The sequence below is a fragment of the Lolium rigidum genome, chromosome 1 (genome assembly GCF_022539505.1).
Source record: "Lolium rigidum isolate FL_2022 chromosome 1, APGP_CSIRO_Lrig_0.1, whole genome shotgun sequence".
NCBI classification, from domain to species: Eukaryota; Viridiplantae; Streptophyta; class Magnoliopsida; order Poales; family Poaceae; genus Lolium; species Lolium rigidum.
The window spans coordinates 278,979,679-278,999,918 of NC_061508.1; the positions used below are offsets into that span (position 1 = coordinate 278,979,679).

Here is a 20,240-nt window from a genome sequence, read left to right on the forward strand (position 1 = left end):
TATTTTTAGACTATTTTTTCATACTCTATTTTTTTATTTTAAAGAAACTTCTGTGGCCCATTTTAAGTCAAACTATATGCAGATATATAAAAGGTTACTAAGGTAATATCAAATTGAACGACAAGATCATCTCCTCCTTTATCGATTTTGGACCTAGCATAAAGGGAGTAAACCATCAAACCAATAAATTTTGTCACATTCGACGTGTGTTTCCTAATGTAACCAAGCAATCATCGCCGACATCTTGATGTTCGTGCAAGTAATGTAATCGAAGAGTCGATCATGTTATACTCCGTATTAAATAAAAGTTCACCAACCTCAAGCCTACTTTAGGCATGTAATTATGTATGCGTCGCGGTCCCTTAAAAAAACTTAGCATAGTGGAACCAACTGTGCCGCAATATTATACGTCATTGTTACCTCTCTCAAAACCTCACATGTTAAATGCCCCGCGGAAACTTCTGCGTGTATAAGAAGATATATGTACTCATCGTAGTGGTCGGTTTGTCAATTTCCTTCAAACTCGTCTTCACCATAGTTGTGTCATTAATGGCATCATTTTTATTGTTTCGAGCTCATCATATTAAATGTATTGTTACTAGAACTATGCAAGCCTCCGTTAACTCTTAGGTACTTTTCCCGGAAAAACATCAATGTTGCATTCCGACACGGAAAAGGGTACATACTTTCACTATCTACCTCTGGCTTTCCAGTTTCGATGTTAATCATGTTAGTTGATGGATATCCATATATAATTCACCATGGAACTCTACCCGGTAAGTGAAGTTTTCGGTAGAAGTCATATAAATGTCAAACACAACACTAACATAACTGCAAGTGCTCCAATGAGTTTTATTGTTGTAAGAAGTATTTCCCTTAAAAGGGATAGTCTCATGTCTATTACATACTCTTCCACACTATTTTGTTTGTCTTATGTGTTTCTCTAATAGAGTTGGGGGTTTAATGCAAGTTCATTAACTTTGTTTTGCGGCTAGAAGTTCTAGTGCCGAATTGCACGCCTGAGATTGACTCTTTTATATAGCTTTTAAGCTAGGTTCAAACACCGGGAGGAGTCCTGAATTTCCAATCAAAAGATCTATTTTCACCCTGATAAAGATAAGTAAGAGAAGTGTCTATCAATCATTGCAAATGATTGATCATACATTATATGTAGGATAGGGATAAGGAGACTAGTGAAAATTGCTTACGAGCAATGGAATCAGTGATCGATGCTCATGTATTCAAATATATGTAGTTAGTTTGAATATTTTGATAGAATGAAAAAATCCCACAGAAGTCAAACTGAAGTGCAGACACAGATAATTTAACTTCTGAAGCTATCTTACATGGGAGTGAATGATGCCAATACGGTTGTTATCTAGTAATGGACCAAGAAGTACGCATGAAAGCAACAGCACAACAACAGGGAAAATAATGCCCACAGATAAGGATAAAAATCATGTAGTATTACATAAAGAATAAAAGCTGGCATTAGGTACATTTTCTGATTGTACTCATAACTCATAAGCATATACATCTTGAACGTAATGATAATCACACACATACAACCACCTATAAGTCAAGCAAATCATTGGCTTCTAAAAAAAAAATCTACCTAGTGTACAGAGAAACGTCACAAGTAGGATGTTTTGCCAGGCTAAGAGAGTTGGTCACTCGACTGCGCCCCTGTGGCAACTTTGACAAACACATCTTCCATGGTGGTGTCTGCAAGGCCCCATGCTTGCACTTCAACTCTCTTCTTGAAATTCTCCACAGCCATAAAGACATCTGCAATCCTAACTTCTTGCTTCGACAGCTCATATTTCTGTGTTCCTGACAAATGATATACCTTTCTTGCATTCGGTGAGAGCTTCAGTACCAAATTTTCAACCTCGTGTTCGTACTCTGAGGATGTTGTCATCGTGAGGACATAATAGCCTCCATATCTAGCTCTGAGCTGCAATATGGATTTCCGATTACTTGATGTAAACAGCAATGTCACGATGGATCTTAAATTATGGAGGGGAGGTTGCAACATGATCATGTACCTCTTGAGGCCTTCCTATGCATTGGAGCCTTCCATCTACCATAATACACAGCCGATCGCAGAGAGCTTCAGCTTCTTCCATGGAATGGGCTGTAGACATGCCAAAGAGAATCAGTGCTCTAATGCTACCATGGAAGATGAAACTATGGGCAAACACAAGTGAACAATGGTTATAGGTTGAAGGTTACTCGTAAGTATGATTGCTCTATCTTGCTTTGCTTGCTTCACTGCACTCCAGAGACTCTTCCTCGAGGCTGGATCCAGTCCAGTACTGGGCTCATCCATGTACACTACCTGAGGTGCATTTATGAAAGTATAAGCATGGATTTATAGGTGGCTGAAGAAATAAAAGATGACGTTGAAAGCTATACTTTAGCGTGTCCAATCAGTGAGATTGCGACACTAAGACGCCTCTTCATGCCACCGCTGTACTTCCTAACTTGCTTATCAGCAGCACCACCAAGAAGTAAATTTACACTTCTTAAAGATTCTTCAACAGCCTATAAATCAGTGTCATTCCAGTAAGTTTTCTGTTCAGGTTTTTATGGAACTCCATAGAACAAATAGGTTTATCTTACATAACTTACTAGGTGAATACAAACATAGTAGAGAAAGTTAAGAATTACAAACAACATATATAGGTTTTATATGCAGATCATTTCTTGGATTCACCTTAGATATTATGCTAGTGAGCTATGAAATTAGTGAACCGGTACAACTTACAAGGTCCAAAGTAGAGCCATTGAGACTCTTCAGGCGACCATAAAACTGGAGATGTTCTCTGCCAGTCAGCATCTCCCAACGCATACTGCATCCCAAAACAGAGACAACATAATGTGAAAATGAGAAGGCATTTTCATGAACTTGACCACTTAGAAATTATTTATAACAAAGAGGTACATATCCTACTCATTCTGTGGGCAAACCCCCATGCTGTTGTAGATGTTATCCATGTCAGTATGTATGCTGAAATCCTGTACAAATGCATTCCCTGATGTTGGCTTTGTGAATCCAATCATCTGTCAAGCATCAGCAAGAAAAATGAAAGTTACAATTGGATTAAGTCATCCCAATTAACCAACGATACTACTTAATTCGGAACATTGAGGAGTTCATTTAGTGATTTAGTAATTTGATCCTGAAGAAAGCTGGTTAAATTAACCCACAATAAACATGAGTATATAGAAGATCACCAAAAAAAAATCAGTATGGATAGGATTATAAATTATATGTGTAAAGGAAAATGAATATTTTTTAACAGAAAGGAGTGTTTCACATTGTAACAGAGTTTGGAACTTTAGATATAGCATATCAAATAAGAGATCTGGTGACAAACCATGCTAATAAAAGAGCTCTTGCCAGCTCCATTAGGACCAAGAATACCCAAACACTCTCCGTATGGTAAAGCAAGTGATAGACCTCGAACAGCATGCTTATCAGGGTTGCCATCCTTTCCATGATATACTTTCTTGAGATCGTCACATATAACAGCATAGCCACTGTACTGTTGCTGTAGTACTTGATCAACAGTCTTCCTCTGTGATTCCACCATGCCAAAGTAATATGTCAGAAACATATAAAGTAGCAGGTGACATCTTATATGCATGTTTATTCATACTTAAAAGGTAATATTTTGCCATACAAACAAATTGCACTAATTGTAAAAATACTTCAGAATGATATATGTATGAATTTGTGAAGGATTTGGATACAGCCAGATTTGATCTTAGGTTAACATGTTAGTGCAGAGCCGCTCCATGTTATCTCTCTTTTTTAAATGGTTGATTCATGTATCAACCCTATGCGACCCATGATGTAAACTTTTGTAAGACATACTTTTCAATAATGCAATAAACGCCGCATGCATCAATTAATGCAGAGGCTGGGGCTGCGGTTTCCATTTCGGAAAAAAAAATGTATGAATTTGCGAGGGAACCTGCAGTTTTGTGGCACGGGTTCAAAGAGAGATGTGAAAATGTGTATCTCTTTGAAAAATGGGATAGGTGTAACTGTGTAAGTGGCTTTTGAACAACTCTGGGGTTTTCTCTGTAGACTCTCTGTATGTAGCTCTGAAAGTTAATCAAATAAGAAGCCCCTTCAAGAAGTTATGGTCTCTAAAAGTACTTTTTTTAATCAAGGTTTTTGTGTGGTTGCTGTTTAGGAATAGCAATTTGACTAGTGATAACGTACTTAAAAGAGGGTGGTAGGTACTGAGAAATGTTTATTATGTAATGAGAAAGAGTCAGTTGATCATTTGCTTCTATCTTAATAGTGCGGACGTAAGTTGTTTATTGGTGTGGTTTTGAGCTGTCTTTTTTTCCGTTAAAACACAAAAGAGCTTTGCTTTTCATTTTATTTGAGCTGTTGTTGGTGATGTTAGAGCAAAGTTTCACTATGAATCTCTGATATGTTTCCAGAACCTGAATGTACTGTTTTATCAGTTTCATGCAAATGAAATTGGGGAAAGTGCCCCTACATTAGAAAAAGAAGGTAATTGTTATAGTTCAGTAGAAAAATAATGGAACCTTACAGGTAATTCCAAAATTTGAAACTACACATAGACCAAGTGAAAGGTGGAAAATTGAACTATGTGCAGGAGCGATGAACTGTAACATAATAACTTACTTCTTCGATAATGTCTAGCTTCTCCATTTCTACATGAACATCATTAGCAGGCCTATCGGCTACTTCGTTAACAGCTATCTTTCTCCAAGTGGGATTCTTCCTTAGAAGACGTTTGACTATAGAAATGGGACTTGATCTGTGTCCAACTGCAGCAGCATGGTCAAAATAATATGCAACAGGAAGCAAAACCAACCACTCGACAATAATAATGATCAGCACATTCCTCATTCCATTTGAATCATCACTTAGATCACTCCATCGCATGCCAGGATTTCCTGTTTCCGAAGCCCTAATGGCATATTGGCTAAGCTCATATAATCCTCGGTATAAAGAAAATGCAGGTATTATCTCCAGAACTGTAATCCAATGTGCTGCAGTAACACAAGAAAATATTACACAATAATTTCATCCTGGTTTACCACAAGATCATGAAACTGGAATAGACAAGACTGGGTCCAAAAGTGGATGGTATATATTTCATCAGAAAAATGGTATTTACTTGCTAAGGCATGGATAAAACTATAAAAAAAATCTATTAACAAGTTAATTTCAACTTTCAATAAGTAGAAACCTAAAAAAATATTTCAATAATCACTGAACTTACATGGAAATTTTCCACCTTCAATAAAATTGCGAATAAGAGATCCTGCCATTAACCCTGATCCAAATATGTACAAGTATGCAATTGCTGGTATAAATAAGATAAGAATCAGAAACATCACACATTTTTCAGCACTGAACAATAGGATGCACACGGAAATAAAATGGCACAGTTTTTTATACCTTGAGCAGTATTAACTTTTGAAAAGAATGCTGCAGCTAAGAAGGATAATACAATCTGCAGGTTAATGAAACTGAAGAGGAAAACAAACTGGATACTGTAGTCGTTCTCCTTGAAAAAACTTAGACCTTCAAAGTAACAACTCATTAGATAAATGACTTGATAACTACTATTTTGTTCAAACAGCCATAGTCGGATAACTTGTTACCTATGACGGATCCAAAAATGACAAATAACAAAAGATACACTGTAGACAAAGTAAGGAAGTAGGCGTAGTAGATAATCCAGTAAGGGCCGTTCCCAAGCCCGTGCATTTTCATCATTGTTCGGAGCTTTTGTTGCTTCTCATATACAAGGTATGTCAGCATAACCTGCATTACAACTCAAGAGGTTCAAACATTGCAGCCCATTTACTCTGTGTAACTTTCTATGGTATGCTAGATATCCTGTTATATTCAATCCAATTTCTAGTAATAAAAAAAATTATTGTCAACTCTGATACAACTTACCGGGAAAAGCAATGCGACAACCCATTCAAAAAAGAGAGGACCAGCAAGAGAAGAAAAATCAATCGTCAGACGAGTTGCTTGCTTAGGCATTTCTTTTGAGAACTCGAGCAACATTTTTATGCCTGAACCTTGACCTTTTAGAAATTGGAGATAGGCATTTGAGACCTACAAATATGTCAAGCAATATGTCATTGGGGGATTGATTTTTGTATCTCAACGGGCTGATAATTAATAGTGATGATTCAGTGTTGTTCTCGATGAAGAACATAGAACTCACCGCATTCAGTGATCGTGAAACACGCAGAAGTCCGAATGGCATTGGAATATAAGAGATATTCTGGTAAGTCGAGTTATAAATTGCAAGCACATTGAAACGCTTCTCGTTTGAGTCCTGGAAATCATAGGCTATAAAGCAGAAGTAGTTAGTGTTACACGTGCGTTAATGCCCACATGTAATGAAACAAGAGTAATGTAGGCATGGAGAAGGAAAGGTGACATACCCATTGCAACTTCACTTATCCCTTCCCCAGTTTTCCCTTTCCGGTAACCCTTAAATGTCTCCTCATTGATTGTTATTGAACTATTCCGCCACAAGGGTAGACCTTGAACACATTTTATCTCTGCTAAACGAAATTTGGAAATTCAGATATGAACCTTTTAAACCAAACACTCAGAAGAGGCACATAAATTATAATACACAGAGCATCATTGAGGGAATGTATAGAATTCAGCTCAAAAAAAGGGAATGTATAGAAGTTGATGGTTCTCGCGAAATACACAAATATAGGAATAATTATGCTAGACCATTACAGTGAGAAAGAGAAGTAGCAATACTTTACCTTTCTGAACATTAACAGCATTAATGGTAGTGTGGACTGTAACTAAATCCATGGGCTTGCATTGAGATTGAAGTACATAAATGGGTGCACCCGAGATAAAAGCAGGATCAATGAAGCCCGTAGAAGTACCTGGTACATCTGTCCCCTGAAATTGCATGATAAGAAAGCAAGTTTCGAACTTTCGACCAGCGGTTTTCCATACAGAAACATACGTAGAACTAGAAGTAGTAATCTGGTTATTTTAACTTACAAGGAGAAGAGTAGATATGCTTGTAAAATCAGAAAGATTTGTAAGTGGCGAGTCTATGAACATGTTCTGCATGACACCTGTCAAACAAACAAGCAAAACTGATGGTTAGACAAATATGGTATATTAAAAGAGCGTACTATCACCCTTATTTCCGTTGTTACTGCGAACAAAGAAATTAGCGTACAAAACGCAAAAAATTCTTCTAATTCCAATAGGCTAAATGACTCTGGGGGATTAAAAATATGTAAATTATACATATTACAGATTACTTACTGGTAGATAGACTTTCATTTGTTCCCGTGAAGGGTATACTGGCCGGGCAGGATTGTGATTTTCTGCATGACGCATCCGGAAGGCCTGTGAACAATTTAGAGGAATCCTGGATGGCACGATACTCGGGGCGGGGCACTTGCAGGAGAACAGGCCATTCTGGAGGATTTGGTATAGGGCAACTGCCAGCCTGATCCAGTGTAGAGTACTGAATTCCGCACACATTTTGGCACGGAACTGAACCATTCACATTAACACACTTGCAGCCACACTTGTATTTTGGTTTGTCCAACAAATTGTTGATGACTCGTTGAAGGATGCTGAGCAATAGACAGAGGTATATCGGAACTATTATTAGCCGAATGGTTGCCTTCCTGTTACGTTTCTGCAAGATGATGACACATGGCCTGACACCTCTTAGCACAAGCCCAGAAATCAGCATGTAATTACAGAAACTAATGTTGATTGCCCACAAATGGACCAAATTTAGCCGCCTTAACAGCAGATTTGGCAACTTCACCAGAAAATAAATGTCATTCACAATTCCGTATTACTACTAACTACCTCCACTTCGAAATATAGCTTTCTACAAATGGCTTATGACGGAGGTAGTAGCAAAAAAATAAAACCTAACCTTTCATTGCTTATATCTTAAGCCTACGGCGTCAGATCACCAGATACCCACCGAATCTATTCATAGTTACTACTGCGAACAGGAAAACCTATCCGAGTATTTCGTAATTCGTACCACTGCGAACCCCAAAATGAGCACGAAAAAAAAACTGAAGAAAATGGAACAACAGGCGGGCATGGATCAGACCTGGAAGATGAGATTTTTGTGCAGGAGGGCATTGGTCTGCGAGGCGAAGCTCGGTGGCCTCGATGCGCCGCCGCCAGCAGCAGCAGAGCCGCCGCCGGCCGAGGAGGGCTCCATTTACGGGGCAGCAGTTCTTGGGGTTCTCTCTCTCCCCCTTTGACCGAACTTGGGTAAAGGGGCACAAGTCAACCATTAGCCGTTAAGTAATGAGGGGGATTTATATGGGGTACTGCCCAGGGAGATGCTTCCCGCCACAAAAGACTATTTTATGTTGTTTTCAACTAGCTCTTCTTCTTCACAAGTGCATCGTTGAACATCCAAAGAGGTTGGAGGGAGTATTAGAGCATCTCCAAAAGGCGCGCTATATCGCGGCGTGTTAAACCTCTGATTGTGCGCGCTGTAAACAGCTAGCGCGCGCTGGGCCGTATTTTCTCCCGCCGGACGCGGCAAAATGCAGCGCGTGCGCGGGCGGAAAAAATCGTCCTCCGCCGGGCGCGGCAAAATACTGCGCGCGCGGGCGCGGAAAACAGTTTTGTATACTATTTTGCAATCACAAAGATCAAATAATCACACATAATTCATGAAACAAATAATGTACCATAATTTAAATGGACACAAAGTGCAACATACATCACATAGTTCAAGAACGACACACAAAATGGCGTAGTTCAACAATGACACACGACATATGGTTCAAATGGACAAAGTGAAACACATATCACAAATGCATATCACACTTCCGCATTTTCCAAGTCAACAGCTTCTTCTTCTTCCTCGTCATCTTGGGTTGAAGGAGGAATAGTAGCATTCATGGAAGACACGAAGCCTCCCGGTGGTGCTCCCATACTCCCATACACACCACTCACCGAGCCTCCCATGGTCCCTCCAAAGACTCCTCCATAGCTTGGTCCTCCCATGCCGGCCATGCCTCCATAGCCTCCCATGCCGGCCATGCCTCCCATGCCGGCCATGGGCATGCTTCCCATGCCGGCCATGCCTCCCATGGTGGGCATGGGCATGCTTCACATGCCGGCCATGCCTCCCATGCCTCGTCCAAACGTCGGCATGCCTCCTCCAAACATGCCTCCTCCAAACATGCCGGTAGTGGAAGTGTTCATGTTGGCTACCAACAATCTCTTTTTGGCCAACACTTCATCGCGAAGAAGGTTGATGTACTCCTTTTGCCTCTCATCCATATGGGAAGTATCCATCAAGAAAAGCTTCCTCTCCTCCTCCGCTAGGCGTGCATGCTCCTCGGAGGCTTGCCTCTTCTCCTCCAAAGCCAACTTCTTCTCCTCGTTGGCGGCAATCCTCTCCTCCAAAGCGGCTCTCCTAGCTTCAATAGCATCCATAGCCTCTTTCTCCAAGTTTCGTTGCATCTTTCTATCTTCATTTGCTTGCAACCTTGCATTTGCAATCCTTTCCATAGCCATGGCAATGTCATCATCTCCGGCCTTCTTTCCCTTCATTTCCTTGGCGGTCTTCCTACCATGCACATTCCTCCGCCCATTGTTGACGGAGTGAGGAGTGGAGCTTCTCTTCTTCCCTTCATCACTTGAATCATCATCATCGATGATTGTTGCATCACCGGTAGCATGGGCCGCCATAGTTGCCGCATCCAACTTGCCGCGCGTCTTCCACTTCTCTTCATTCCCTAGCACGTCATAGCAATGATGCAAGGTGAATGGCTTGCCAAGAATCTTGTTGCCTTTCTTGTTCTTCTTTCCCACATCCCTAAACAATCCTTGAGCCATGGAGTTCTACACATATGCGGAAAAGAAAATAGATGAGCTATATGAAGTAGAACCGTATTCTTCTCATATGAGCCATATGGTGAACATAGTAGAATGACTTACCCTATCATTCTCATTAGTGCCACTTGGATTGAGAACATCTATGTTGGCTTGCACGCCCGCCCATTTTTGGCAATCGGTGTTGATGCCGGACCAACGGGACCGAAGTGAGCGCATGGTTCGCTCGTTCCCACTTGTGTGTGTTGAAGTAGTCCGTCATCCTCATCCAATATGTTTCTCTTGTTTGATCGGTACCGGTTGTTGGATCCATTCCAATTGTCAACCACGTCTTGCAAAGCAACTTGTCCTCCGCTATGGTGTAGTTGGCGGACCGACCGGGAGGGCGAGGTTCAATCAACCCTTCTCCTTCCTCATCTACATCCTCATATTCCTCCTCTCCATCGGCGGCTTCATGATGCATGAACGAGGATCCAACATTCATTGTCTCCATGAATGCCGCATCATCGACTCTACATTGCAATGAAATTCATCACTTCCCGGCTAGGTATGCATCTAAACTAGAATTTGGACAAAAAGTAGTGTTTTTTTACCCCTCGGGCATTTCATCATGCACCGTATGTGCGCCCGGCGGAGGAGGAGGAGGAGGCGCCTGGTACGTCGTTGTCGTCGGAGGAGGAGGAGGAGGCGCCTGGTTCGTCGGAGGAGGAGGAGGCGGCGGCCGACGGGGGACGGGCGCCTTCGCTTTCTTCGGCGGCGCGACGGCGGCGGGACCGATGTGCGGCCGTTTGTTCGACGGCGCCTTTCCCCTCCTCGGCGCGGGCCGCGCGCCGGCGCCCTGCGCGGCCATCTGCGCGGCGGCAGCGCCTGCGTGCAGTGCCCCGCGCGGCGGGATGAAGAGCGCGCGCGCAGCAACCGTTGCGTTGCCGCCGTCGGCGCCGCCGCTAGGGTTTGGCGGGGGTGCGGCGGAAGTGGCGGCGGCGGAGGGTGGGACGGAGTAGGGAGGGGTCCTCCATCGTCGGGATTTCATCGGCGGCGCGCGGAGACGACGGATTGGGCGCTCGGGCGGCGAGGCGGAAGAGGAAGTTTCAGCGCGGGGGATTTTTCGCGCTTGGACGAGCGATGCCGTGCGCTGTAGCCGACGCGCCAGATATGCCGCTCCGGATTGTGCAAAAAGCCGTGCGCCCTAAATTTTTTACAGCGCCGCGCCGTTTACCGCGCCTGCTGGAGCGCCACATTCTATCCCGCGCGCGCTATATCGGACGTTTTTATGCCGCGCGGCCTATATAGCGCGCCTGTTGGAGATGCTCTTACTCTTCAGCGGAGCATCCTCGTCCTAGTGTGGAGTATCAGTTTTCCCTCTATTCATTCCAACGTGTATGAGTGCGATACAATTTAGAAACCTATAATTTCTTTGTTTTTCTAGGGATATAATTTCTTTGTTTATAGTTTAACGTTGGATGCTAAACTTAGGGGTATGTGCATCCCTATGGATGTACAGTACAGTTTTTGACTTCACCAAAAGAAACTTCAATTTCAGAGCCTCTTTTGTTTATATGAGTTTCCAAAAAAAAAAAAGTTGTGAGTGAGCACCATGACCGTGCACATCCACACTTTTTGGACTTTTGCTTTTTCATATCTTTTAGGCTACATAATATATGGATTGAAACTTTGCAAATCACTGGAAAATAACAACTAAAATGCGGGAAAATAGCTCAGATTTTTGTACGATTATATTTTAAAATATCTAAAATTTAGAACAAATTCTTTATATATATATATATATATATATAAAGTCATAAAATAGTATTCTTCGCATATTCTAATTGTTATGTTTCAGTGATCTGCAGAATTTAAGTTCAAAAAATGTATGATATGAGGGATAAGAAAAAGAGTAATTTTTTGAAAGGGAAAAAGGAGTTAATGCAGATCTTGATGCACCTATGAACAACGCAGATAAAAGTCCGCACTTAGCACCTGCTTAGTAAGTTCCCTCTCTTCCAAAAGAATGAGCTTTTCCTGTTTTGTGCTCCTTGTGGTGTAACCAAACCTGATGTTAATACATCTCAAAATACATTATTTTAACATTTATTTTTCATACTACTACATTTTTATGATCCTATGAATCAACCCTTGGTGGGTCCACGTTTACTTGGAGTCATGGAAAAATCTATGCAAATCTTAAGAATCTTGGATTGTCAAATTAATGGCAGTATGTAGTGTGCATGCTAGTGTGGACTGTTCTACGTGTGTAGTGGGTGCCCTTTCTCTTAACGAAGGAAAAAAGTTTGACTAGTCTCATTAGCCAAGAAGAATAAATAACAGAGGAAAATTGGCATAAACGGACACAAATTGCCGTCATCTTGGCTACCCAAACGAAGCACACACGCATCTAGGAAGACCACCATCAAAATTGGCATCGCGTCATTTTTATCGCTCCTCCTTGAGTCAGCTACTTCGTTTTCACATTTGATGTCCACCAATGGATGTCTTTACATGTGGTCACGTGCCTACCAACTAGTGGCGGAACTAGGGGAGAAAGGGTCATGCCCCCAGCCACCCATACCCTAAGTGAGGATTGACATGTTTGATCCTGCTAACCTTGAATCATGGCTCCGCCCTTGCTACCAACGGCGCACCTAAAACCATATTTTGTGGCGCATGGCTGGTGCGCCACAGAATTCTCGCCACAAAAATAAGAATTATGTGGCGCATCGGCGGGTGGTGCGCCACAGATTTTTTTTTATTTCAAAAAAAAAAAAAATGACGGCCAGATCTAGATCTAGATCTTGGGTCTCCGGATTTTTTTTAAAAAAAGTTGTTGGAGGTCGCCGGAGGTGGGTGGGTTGGTGTGGTGGGGGTGGGATGGGAGGTGGGTGGAGGAGGAGGATGTCTGGAAGAGGTGGGTTGAGGAGGAGGAGGAGGCCGGCCGGCCGAAGTGGGTTGGTGGAGGAGGAGGAGGCCGGCCGGATTGGGTGGAGGAAGAGGAGGCCGAACGGAAGTGGAGGAGGAGGAGAAGTGTCGTTGCCTATTCGACGGTACTCCAGAGGAGGGATCCTCATGGAGGGAGGAAGAAGTAGGGGCCATCGGGCGGAGAGTTCTCGGGACGGTGGTACGCGATTTACCCAGCTTCGGAACACCTGCTCGATGACAGGGCCTACTGCTGCTTGTTTGGAATTATCTGGACGCTTTCGCGTTGTTATAATGAGTTGTGGTTGTGCCTCTAGGGCTCCCGGGATCCGTCTTGTAAAGGCGTCAAGATCTAGGGTTTACACGGAGAGTCCTAGCCGGAATACAAGATGCCTAACTACGGAATATTACATTGTCGTGCATGTCAAGGATCCGCATTTCCTTATACGTTGTACTGGATCCGGTTACTTCATGGGCCTCCATGGATCCGACTACTCCTGTAGGTAGGTTGGGATCCAGCTCCTGTTCCTGGGCTAGACTTCATCCATCTTCTATCAACAGCAACTAGACCGTCCGACGAGCCATATATCACCATCACCATATGTGGGCCACCCAGGCTTGCCGGATCTTAGACCATGTCGTTGGCATACCCATTAAGTATACCCACAACAAGAAGTGAAGGGTCGCCGGAGGAGGAGGCCGGCCGGAGGTGGAGGAGGAGGAGGAGGAGGAGGAGAAGGAGAAGTGAAGGTCGCCGGAGGAGGAGGTCGCCGGGTGGAGGAGAGGAGGGAGAAGAAGTGGAGAAGTGAAGAAGAGGAGGTGAAGTGGAGAAGTGGAGGAGAAAAAGTGGAGAAGTGGAGGAGAGGAGGAGAGGAGGAGAAGTGAAAAGTAAAGTGCAGGAGAGGAGGAGGGTGCCAGGAAATTCAAAATGCCGAGCTTAATTTTGTGGCGATGCGCCACAATTTTTTTTTGAATTTTCTATTTTTCCAGGAAAAAATCTCGAATTTGTCGTAATTTTTTACTCTTTTTGAATTTGACGATTCTAAAAATTGTCCAACCGGGCTAGCCCAGGTGAATTCGGATGTAGAATTTTCTCCCGGTCATTTTGATATATTGTGCGCTTTTTTCGAGTTCGTATGCAACCACAAATCCATTTTGATGATTTTGCAACGCAATTTTGTAAAAAAAGTCGAAATTCATGTTTGTTAATTTCCAGTGGTACTAGATGACATAATACATGGGTACCTCGAAGGATTTTATTTTTTGAAATTTCTACCTATTTTTTTTTATATTTTACAGAGCTAAAAAAGATGATCCACGGGACGGGGACGGGGGGGGGGGTGGAGTTGCGTGGGAAGCAAAAAAACTTATGTGGCGCATAGAACTCATGTACGACACATAAATGTGTATTTTCTGTGGAGCACCTAGGCTGGTGCGCCACGGAACAGAAATAGTGAAACCAATGGTTGGGGGTGAGGCCTACCTTATTTCTATGGCGCATATAAGTGAGGTGCGCCACAAAAGTACGCTATTTCTGTGGCGCACGCAAAACTAGTGCGCCACATAATAGCATCCTATAAGCCTTTTTCCTACTAGTGAGTCGAGCCGAGCAGGATTTTTTTACTTTAAATTATCAATACATTCTTTTCCTCGGCAAGGAATGACAATCAAGCTCACTTGTAAATCTACCAATCATACCACTAAAGGCCATGCAAAGTCAACGAGTTGACCAGCACCACACCCCCTGGGATCTAGATCCATCACGTTAGCTAACTCTGACACCCAACTCAAGGTGAACGCTAAGTTAACGCGTGATTTGCCTTGAAAAATAAATTTTGCTTAAAAATGAATTGGTGGCTTGCTTGATTGAATTTGACTTCGGCCCTTTCATAATTCTCTCGTGATTTTTGAGTTGAAACTCTTTGTATTGGAGGCTTCCACTGAAACTTCCAACGTCTTGATATACGCGGTTAGTTGATTTTTCAGCTAAGCTGACATGCACAGTTGCACACGGCTAATTTACCAAGAAACACCTGCCGTGTAAACTCTGCGCAATCTTGAAGAACCCAAATCAAGATGAGATCCCGAACTCGATTGACCGGAAACCGCACCAACCGTCCAAATCAACAAGAGAATGCACTTCGCAACCTGCGAGAGCGTTTGAGCAGTTGAAATTTGAAACAATTGAGATTTTATAATTTCCACCTAGGCTTCGATATAGAAATACACTAATCAGTCTCGTTGACTTTACACCAGTCGTTGCGTTGCCCCAGGCACAAAATCCCCAGATCATCTGGACCAGATGAGATCTGCACGGTCTCCTTCTCTCTGCATTTGATTGGGAATGGATTATGCGTCAAGTCTAAGCATGATGATCCATGGTTCCGCGTTCGAATAGGCAATATTTTTTGTTTGACATTGGGTTGCAGTTCACTGCGATGACGTCCGACTAATCCTCTATGTCACATCTAGCAACCCAGCCCATATATCTTACTAATACTTTTTTCCATAAAAAATCTAACTCTTTTATTCGTAGTCTTTAAGGTGGTAATATTGACCATCCCGGCTTCTGTACATACTATGTGTTACCTTTTTCTTTTTGCGGAAATACATAGTATGTTTTACCTACTTACTTTTTACATTTAAAGGATCACAGTTTTCGTCAACCCCCCTTCGCTCGGGGCACCATGAGATAGGGTTTTCGTGTCACCTGTTGGTGCCTCCGCTGATCTAGCTCGCCTCGTGTGTACTTAGGGCCATGGAGAAGCAGTGGTTCCCGGTCCATGCCGGCAAGAGGGTTCCATTGCTTGACTTCTTTTTTGCACTTTGGTTAAGGTTTGTGTCATACTGTAGAAGGAGGACTCCCGATATTTAAAACTTCCGTCTGGCGCACCATCGTCTTAGGTATGCTGACGGTATGTTTGGAAATTTTTATTTTTTCTAATACCTGAAAGAAATCTTTTTTTCCTTTTCAATTGTGGGGAATCTAAAAATTGGCCAAATGAGCATATGTGGTTGAATTTGGATGTAAAATTTTACGTAGATACATTTTGATATAAAAATGTTTTTCATCAGAAGTTTTATGCAAGCAGAAATCTCGTTTTACAGAAACATGACACCATTTTGCAAACAAAAAAGTCAAAATTCATGTTTGTTAATTTTGCTTTAAACTAGATCACATGATACATGGTCATCTCGAAGATTTTTTTTTAAAAATTTCTATCATTTTCTTTTATTTGTTTCCAAACTGAGAAGACGTTCTAAGCTCTAGCGTGTCTTAAATCTATGAGGAATGCTATTAGGGCCGACGGTGAAGATGCCCTTACTGTACAAAAAAAACTAATTTTAGCAAAAAAAACAAAATGCCATAATACCGCATGGGCCTGAGCACAGCGCTTCGACAGGAAGAAAAAGCATGGGCTACACCAGGGCTTGTTCTTGCATATCGATCAACCATCCACAGCCCAGACCACACGAAAACCGAAATGGATCCCACCGCCCCATAAACCCCGCATCAACAACCTCTCTTTAACCCGCATTAATCGCCATCTTCGCGTTCCAATTCGAAAACTTCCCCGACTCCGCCAACGGCCGCCTTTTCCCGCCCGCTCCGCCCCACGATTCGAAACAGCCCCCGCTCCCCTCCCCTCAAACTCGCGCCGCACGAAACGGCTCTCCAGCCCCACCCACTGACAACACGACCCAGGGCACGGCGGGACCACCCTGCCGCGTGGGTACGCGGCCCAGCTGTGCACGCCAGCTAGGGTCCGTCCGCCAGTTTATTTAGAGCCGCGTCCACTTTCCAAAACCCAACCCAAACCCCTATTTCCTCTCTCGAGAGATTCTTCCGAAGGCTTCCATTTCGCGTCCGCCGGTTTCGGTTTCCTCTTGGCGGCTGGGGTTCTGCGGGAGATCGAGTTCTTCCATCCTCGGCGCGCGGATCGAGTCCATGGCCACTCCGGCCGACCAGTCTGGTAGGGGAGATTTTCTTTGTTTGGGGTGATTTTTTGGGTGGAGCGCGTATGGCGGGTGCTGATCTGTGTTGGTTTCTTTTTTTCAGGGTCTGCGGCGGCGAAGGGGTCCAAGCTGCGGTACCCGCTGCGGTCGGCGAGCCGGGGGAAGGTGGAGCCGGCGGCGGCGGTGGACGCTCCTCCTAGCGGCTCCGCCCCGAGGAGGTAACTTTTCGACAATCTTCAGACTTACGATTTTTTACTGTTCTCTCGAGTTCACAAGGCTCTTACTGGAATCACCCTTCTGTCTCTTGTCATATACTAGATTAAATAAATTATACTACGTATTATGTAGCTGGTAGATGTTCGTCCTGTCAGTTACCCGTTAGATCTACGGATTATCTACAAGCCAGACATGCTTTTCAGTACAATTATGAGCTCACAAGAATCGCTATCTGTTTCTCCTTGTACCGTAGGGTAGTTGGCCCCATTCAGTTTTCTACCAGGCAATCGGTTCTGATCCTGTCAAATTAGGAACGGCAATCAGCCAAAGATAGTACCAAGTCATTTGGAAGAACAAATGTCCTGGTTTAAAACTACCAAATTAGCTCAGGAGAATCACTATTTGCTCGTCCTACTACTGTAGTTAAGACTAGGTAGTTGGCTGGGTTCAGTTTTCCGCAAAAGAAATAGTTTTTTTTCTTCTGAAAGTAGGAACGTCAAAGCCCAGTCAGGGTACTAAAAGTCATGTGATGTAGGTCTGCGGGTTTACAAACAACAAATTAGCTTCTTCTAGATGTTTAGCCTCAACTGGGCCGAGCAATCAATAATTCAGGAAGTTCCTGTGGGAAAGTAATAGGCCAGCTTTCAAATGTATTTATGTCCAGATTATTGCTTCAGAACTAAGCATGCATGTTTGGTGCCATGTCTGTGAAAAATTGACTAGCAACTTACCTTGAGACCTGCTGTATTCCAACTTTCAATATGCTGCCTGCCAGCTTTCTGTTTTCAATATCGCCTCTAATTGTGTTCCATATATAGGGTCAAGCCATCTTCAGATGTCACCAGGAGCGTGTGCGCTCTCGATCTGTCGTCAGCAAAGGATAAATCAGCCAAACCTCCGCGCAGGCACTCGATTCCAACCAAGCCAGGCGCTAGCCCAAGGCCTGCTGCTACTGGGACTATAACTCCAGTGTCCGTGGTTCGGTCGAGGAGGTCGGATATCGTGGGAAGGTTTGATACCCCGACATCAGAGGCATCCATGTCCACAGGAAGGCGCAAGTTCAGCACTCTGTCCTCGATCTCATACTGGATGACGCAGATCAGGCTTGCAGAGGCTGCTTCCAAGCACTCTATCTCACTGGGATTCTTCAAGCTTGCTCTTCAATCAGAGTGTGAGGTGAGCATCAGTTGGTTGGTTATTTGTAATCAGTTCAGTTCCTTTCATTGAATCATTGTTCATATTACTGTTGTATGTGTGTTTACTATTTGTGATTAGTACTGTTTCTTTCATTGAATCATTGGTCATGTTATTGTTATGTGTATTTTCTGCAGCCCCTGGATAGAATGAGAGAAGAACTCAAGGCTTATGTCGCCCGGCATGGCCTTACCACAGAACTGGAGGAACCTGTAAAGGATGTTCTTCAGGTTTATGATATTGCTGAAGATTTTGAGAAGCTGAAGATCTCTGCAGAGACCTCACAAGAAGCAAAGAAGTCTGACAAGGCTGCTCTTAGTGCTACCAACGTGACTCCCAAGGGTAGTCTGAAGCCTAGGTCACTGAACTCTGTTGCAACTCAAAACAAAGATGGCAAGAAAGAGAACATTCAGAAGGAGAAGCTTGATGCCAAGGTCAGAGGTTCCTACAACCGGAATCCAACCAAAAATGCTCCTGGAAAGGAAACGGCTGCCAAAAATACTGTTAAGAAAACCAAGAAACAGGCCAAGGAGCAGCAGGAAGATGTCAATGGTGGTAGCGATGCTTTGTCAGTTGGTTCAGAGCAGGCATCTGGTAAGTGCCATTTTGTTTTGCTTAGTTACTACAATGAATTTCACCTCTTTCTGCAATGTATGGGCCTTGCTAATGGAAACTTTTTTTTCAGTTGATGTGGTGAAGGAGATGATAACATATGAAGATAAGGAGAACATGGTAAGATTAGCCTGTCACTCTGTCAGCACTACAGAACATTATTACATATGTACCAGATTACTGTTTGGTACTAATTGCTAACTGAAACATTTATGCTTGCAGGGGGATACTGAGATGGCAATAGATGCTGGCAATGGCATAGCCCAAGAAGTTTAGAACAGACGGACCAATTTCAGATTCAAACCTTCCGTTTGCTGAATATGCAGTATGAGTGTGCGGTGCTTGTTTTCTTTCCTCCATTGTTGATATGTCACTAGCGTTTGTCTTTCTGGATCTCAAACCGTGAAGGGATCTTTAGGAGTCTATTATGGTTTGGTTGGGTGAGTCTGCTTGCTTGTATTGGCTTTGTTAAGTCAGGTTTGCCTGTGTGTGTCCTGCTTCTGAATATAGTTGAATTTTTTATTCGTGTGATCCTCTTGGGTAGAAAATTGTCCCTTATCATAGTGTTCTCATGTATCATATTGCAAGTGCATGATCATTCTGGCGTGCGCTTAGTATAATGTGATCAGGACTTCAACTCTACGCACGTGTGTGCACGCTCTATGTTTCATGAGCGTAGAAAGTTGTACTCTCTGATCATGTGGATTTCCTTGCAGATCAGTGAGCACACACGGATGTTTGTTTTGATTGACTGCAACTTGTAAGCACATGATTTTGCTTGCTTGAGATCTAGATTTCCAATGCTAATCTGCACCACCTCTTCACTTGTACGTTGTATTCACCTAGATTGTTTTGAGATATGGCTAAAAGACTGATTTGAGTAACGTGTTTCAACAGCACAATGTGCTAGAAAAGATTCCCATCGGTGCTAATGCAAGGTCAAGTGCGAATTGTAATTAGTTGGAGCGTCTTGCCTGGAGAGGTCCACAGGCCTGGTAGAGAATAGACTTTTGAAAGGTGTACATGATAGGAACACATAAGTACATTATAAAACAACTAAATAAAAATGTTATATATATAGAAAACCAGAAATGCTGTGCAATTGGGTGTGACACACCCAGTTCTGCAATAATCGATGTGTGCATATATGAGATTGTGATATCATTTTAAGTACGATACATATTATTGGATGTAATGTGGACATACAAAATTTCGAGCCTATATTATATAGATTTCCGTTCTAGAAGAAAATGAATAAGAGAAGATCATCTAAAATAGACTGTAAATTTACTCAAAGTGGGATATTTCTTTTTGTGTCGTACCGTATCTTTATACACAACATAGAAGCAAGTATAAGACGGTTACAACTCTCTGTGAACAACGAGCTTAGCAAGAACTCCACACCCAACAACAACACATGATCTTCATAAGGCATGTAAGAGCATCTCCACCGCCGCGCCCC

At 42.9% G+C, this 20,240-nt stretch overlaps 1 protein-coding gene and 1 pseudogene across 1 annotated transcript; one reads left to right on the forward strand and one right to left on the reverse strand.

The window, feature by feature from the left end:
• Positions 1-1,525: 1,525 nt before the first annotated feature.
• LOC124694590 lies at positions 1,526-7,128 on the reverse strand (annotated as a pseudogene).
• Positions 7,129-16,748: 9,620 nt separating this feature from the next.
• LOC124659186 lies at positions 16,749-19,307 on the forward strand. The gene is made up of 6 exons (XM_047197124.1): positions 16,749-16,773; positions 16,860-16,974; positions 17,791-18,148; positions 18,304-18,760; positions 18,852-18,898; positions 19,001-19,307. Exons 1-6 carry the CDS (start codon positions 16,749-16,751, stop codon positions 19,052-19,054), a joined length of 1,056 nt encoding a protein of 351 aa, XP_047053080.1. The 3' UTR covers positions 19,055-19,307.
• Positions 19,308-20,240: the final 933 nt, after the last annotated feature.

Excerpts from the sequence above, each read along its gene's own strand:
- LOC124659186 (XM_047197124.1), top strand. The coding sequence starts at position 16,749 with ATGGCCACTCCGGCCGACCAGTCTG. Across the intron at positions 18,149-18,303 it reads CTCTTCAATCAGAGTGTGAG|CCCCTGGATAGAATGAGAGA; the intron begins GTGAGCATCAGT and ends TATTTTCTGCAG. Across the intron at positions 18,899-19,000 it reads ATGAAGATAAGGAGAACATG|GGGGATACTGAGATGGCAAT; the intron begins GTAAGATTAGCC and ends TTATGCTTGCAG.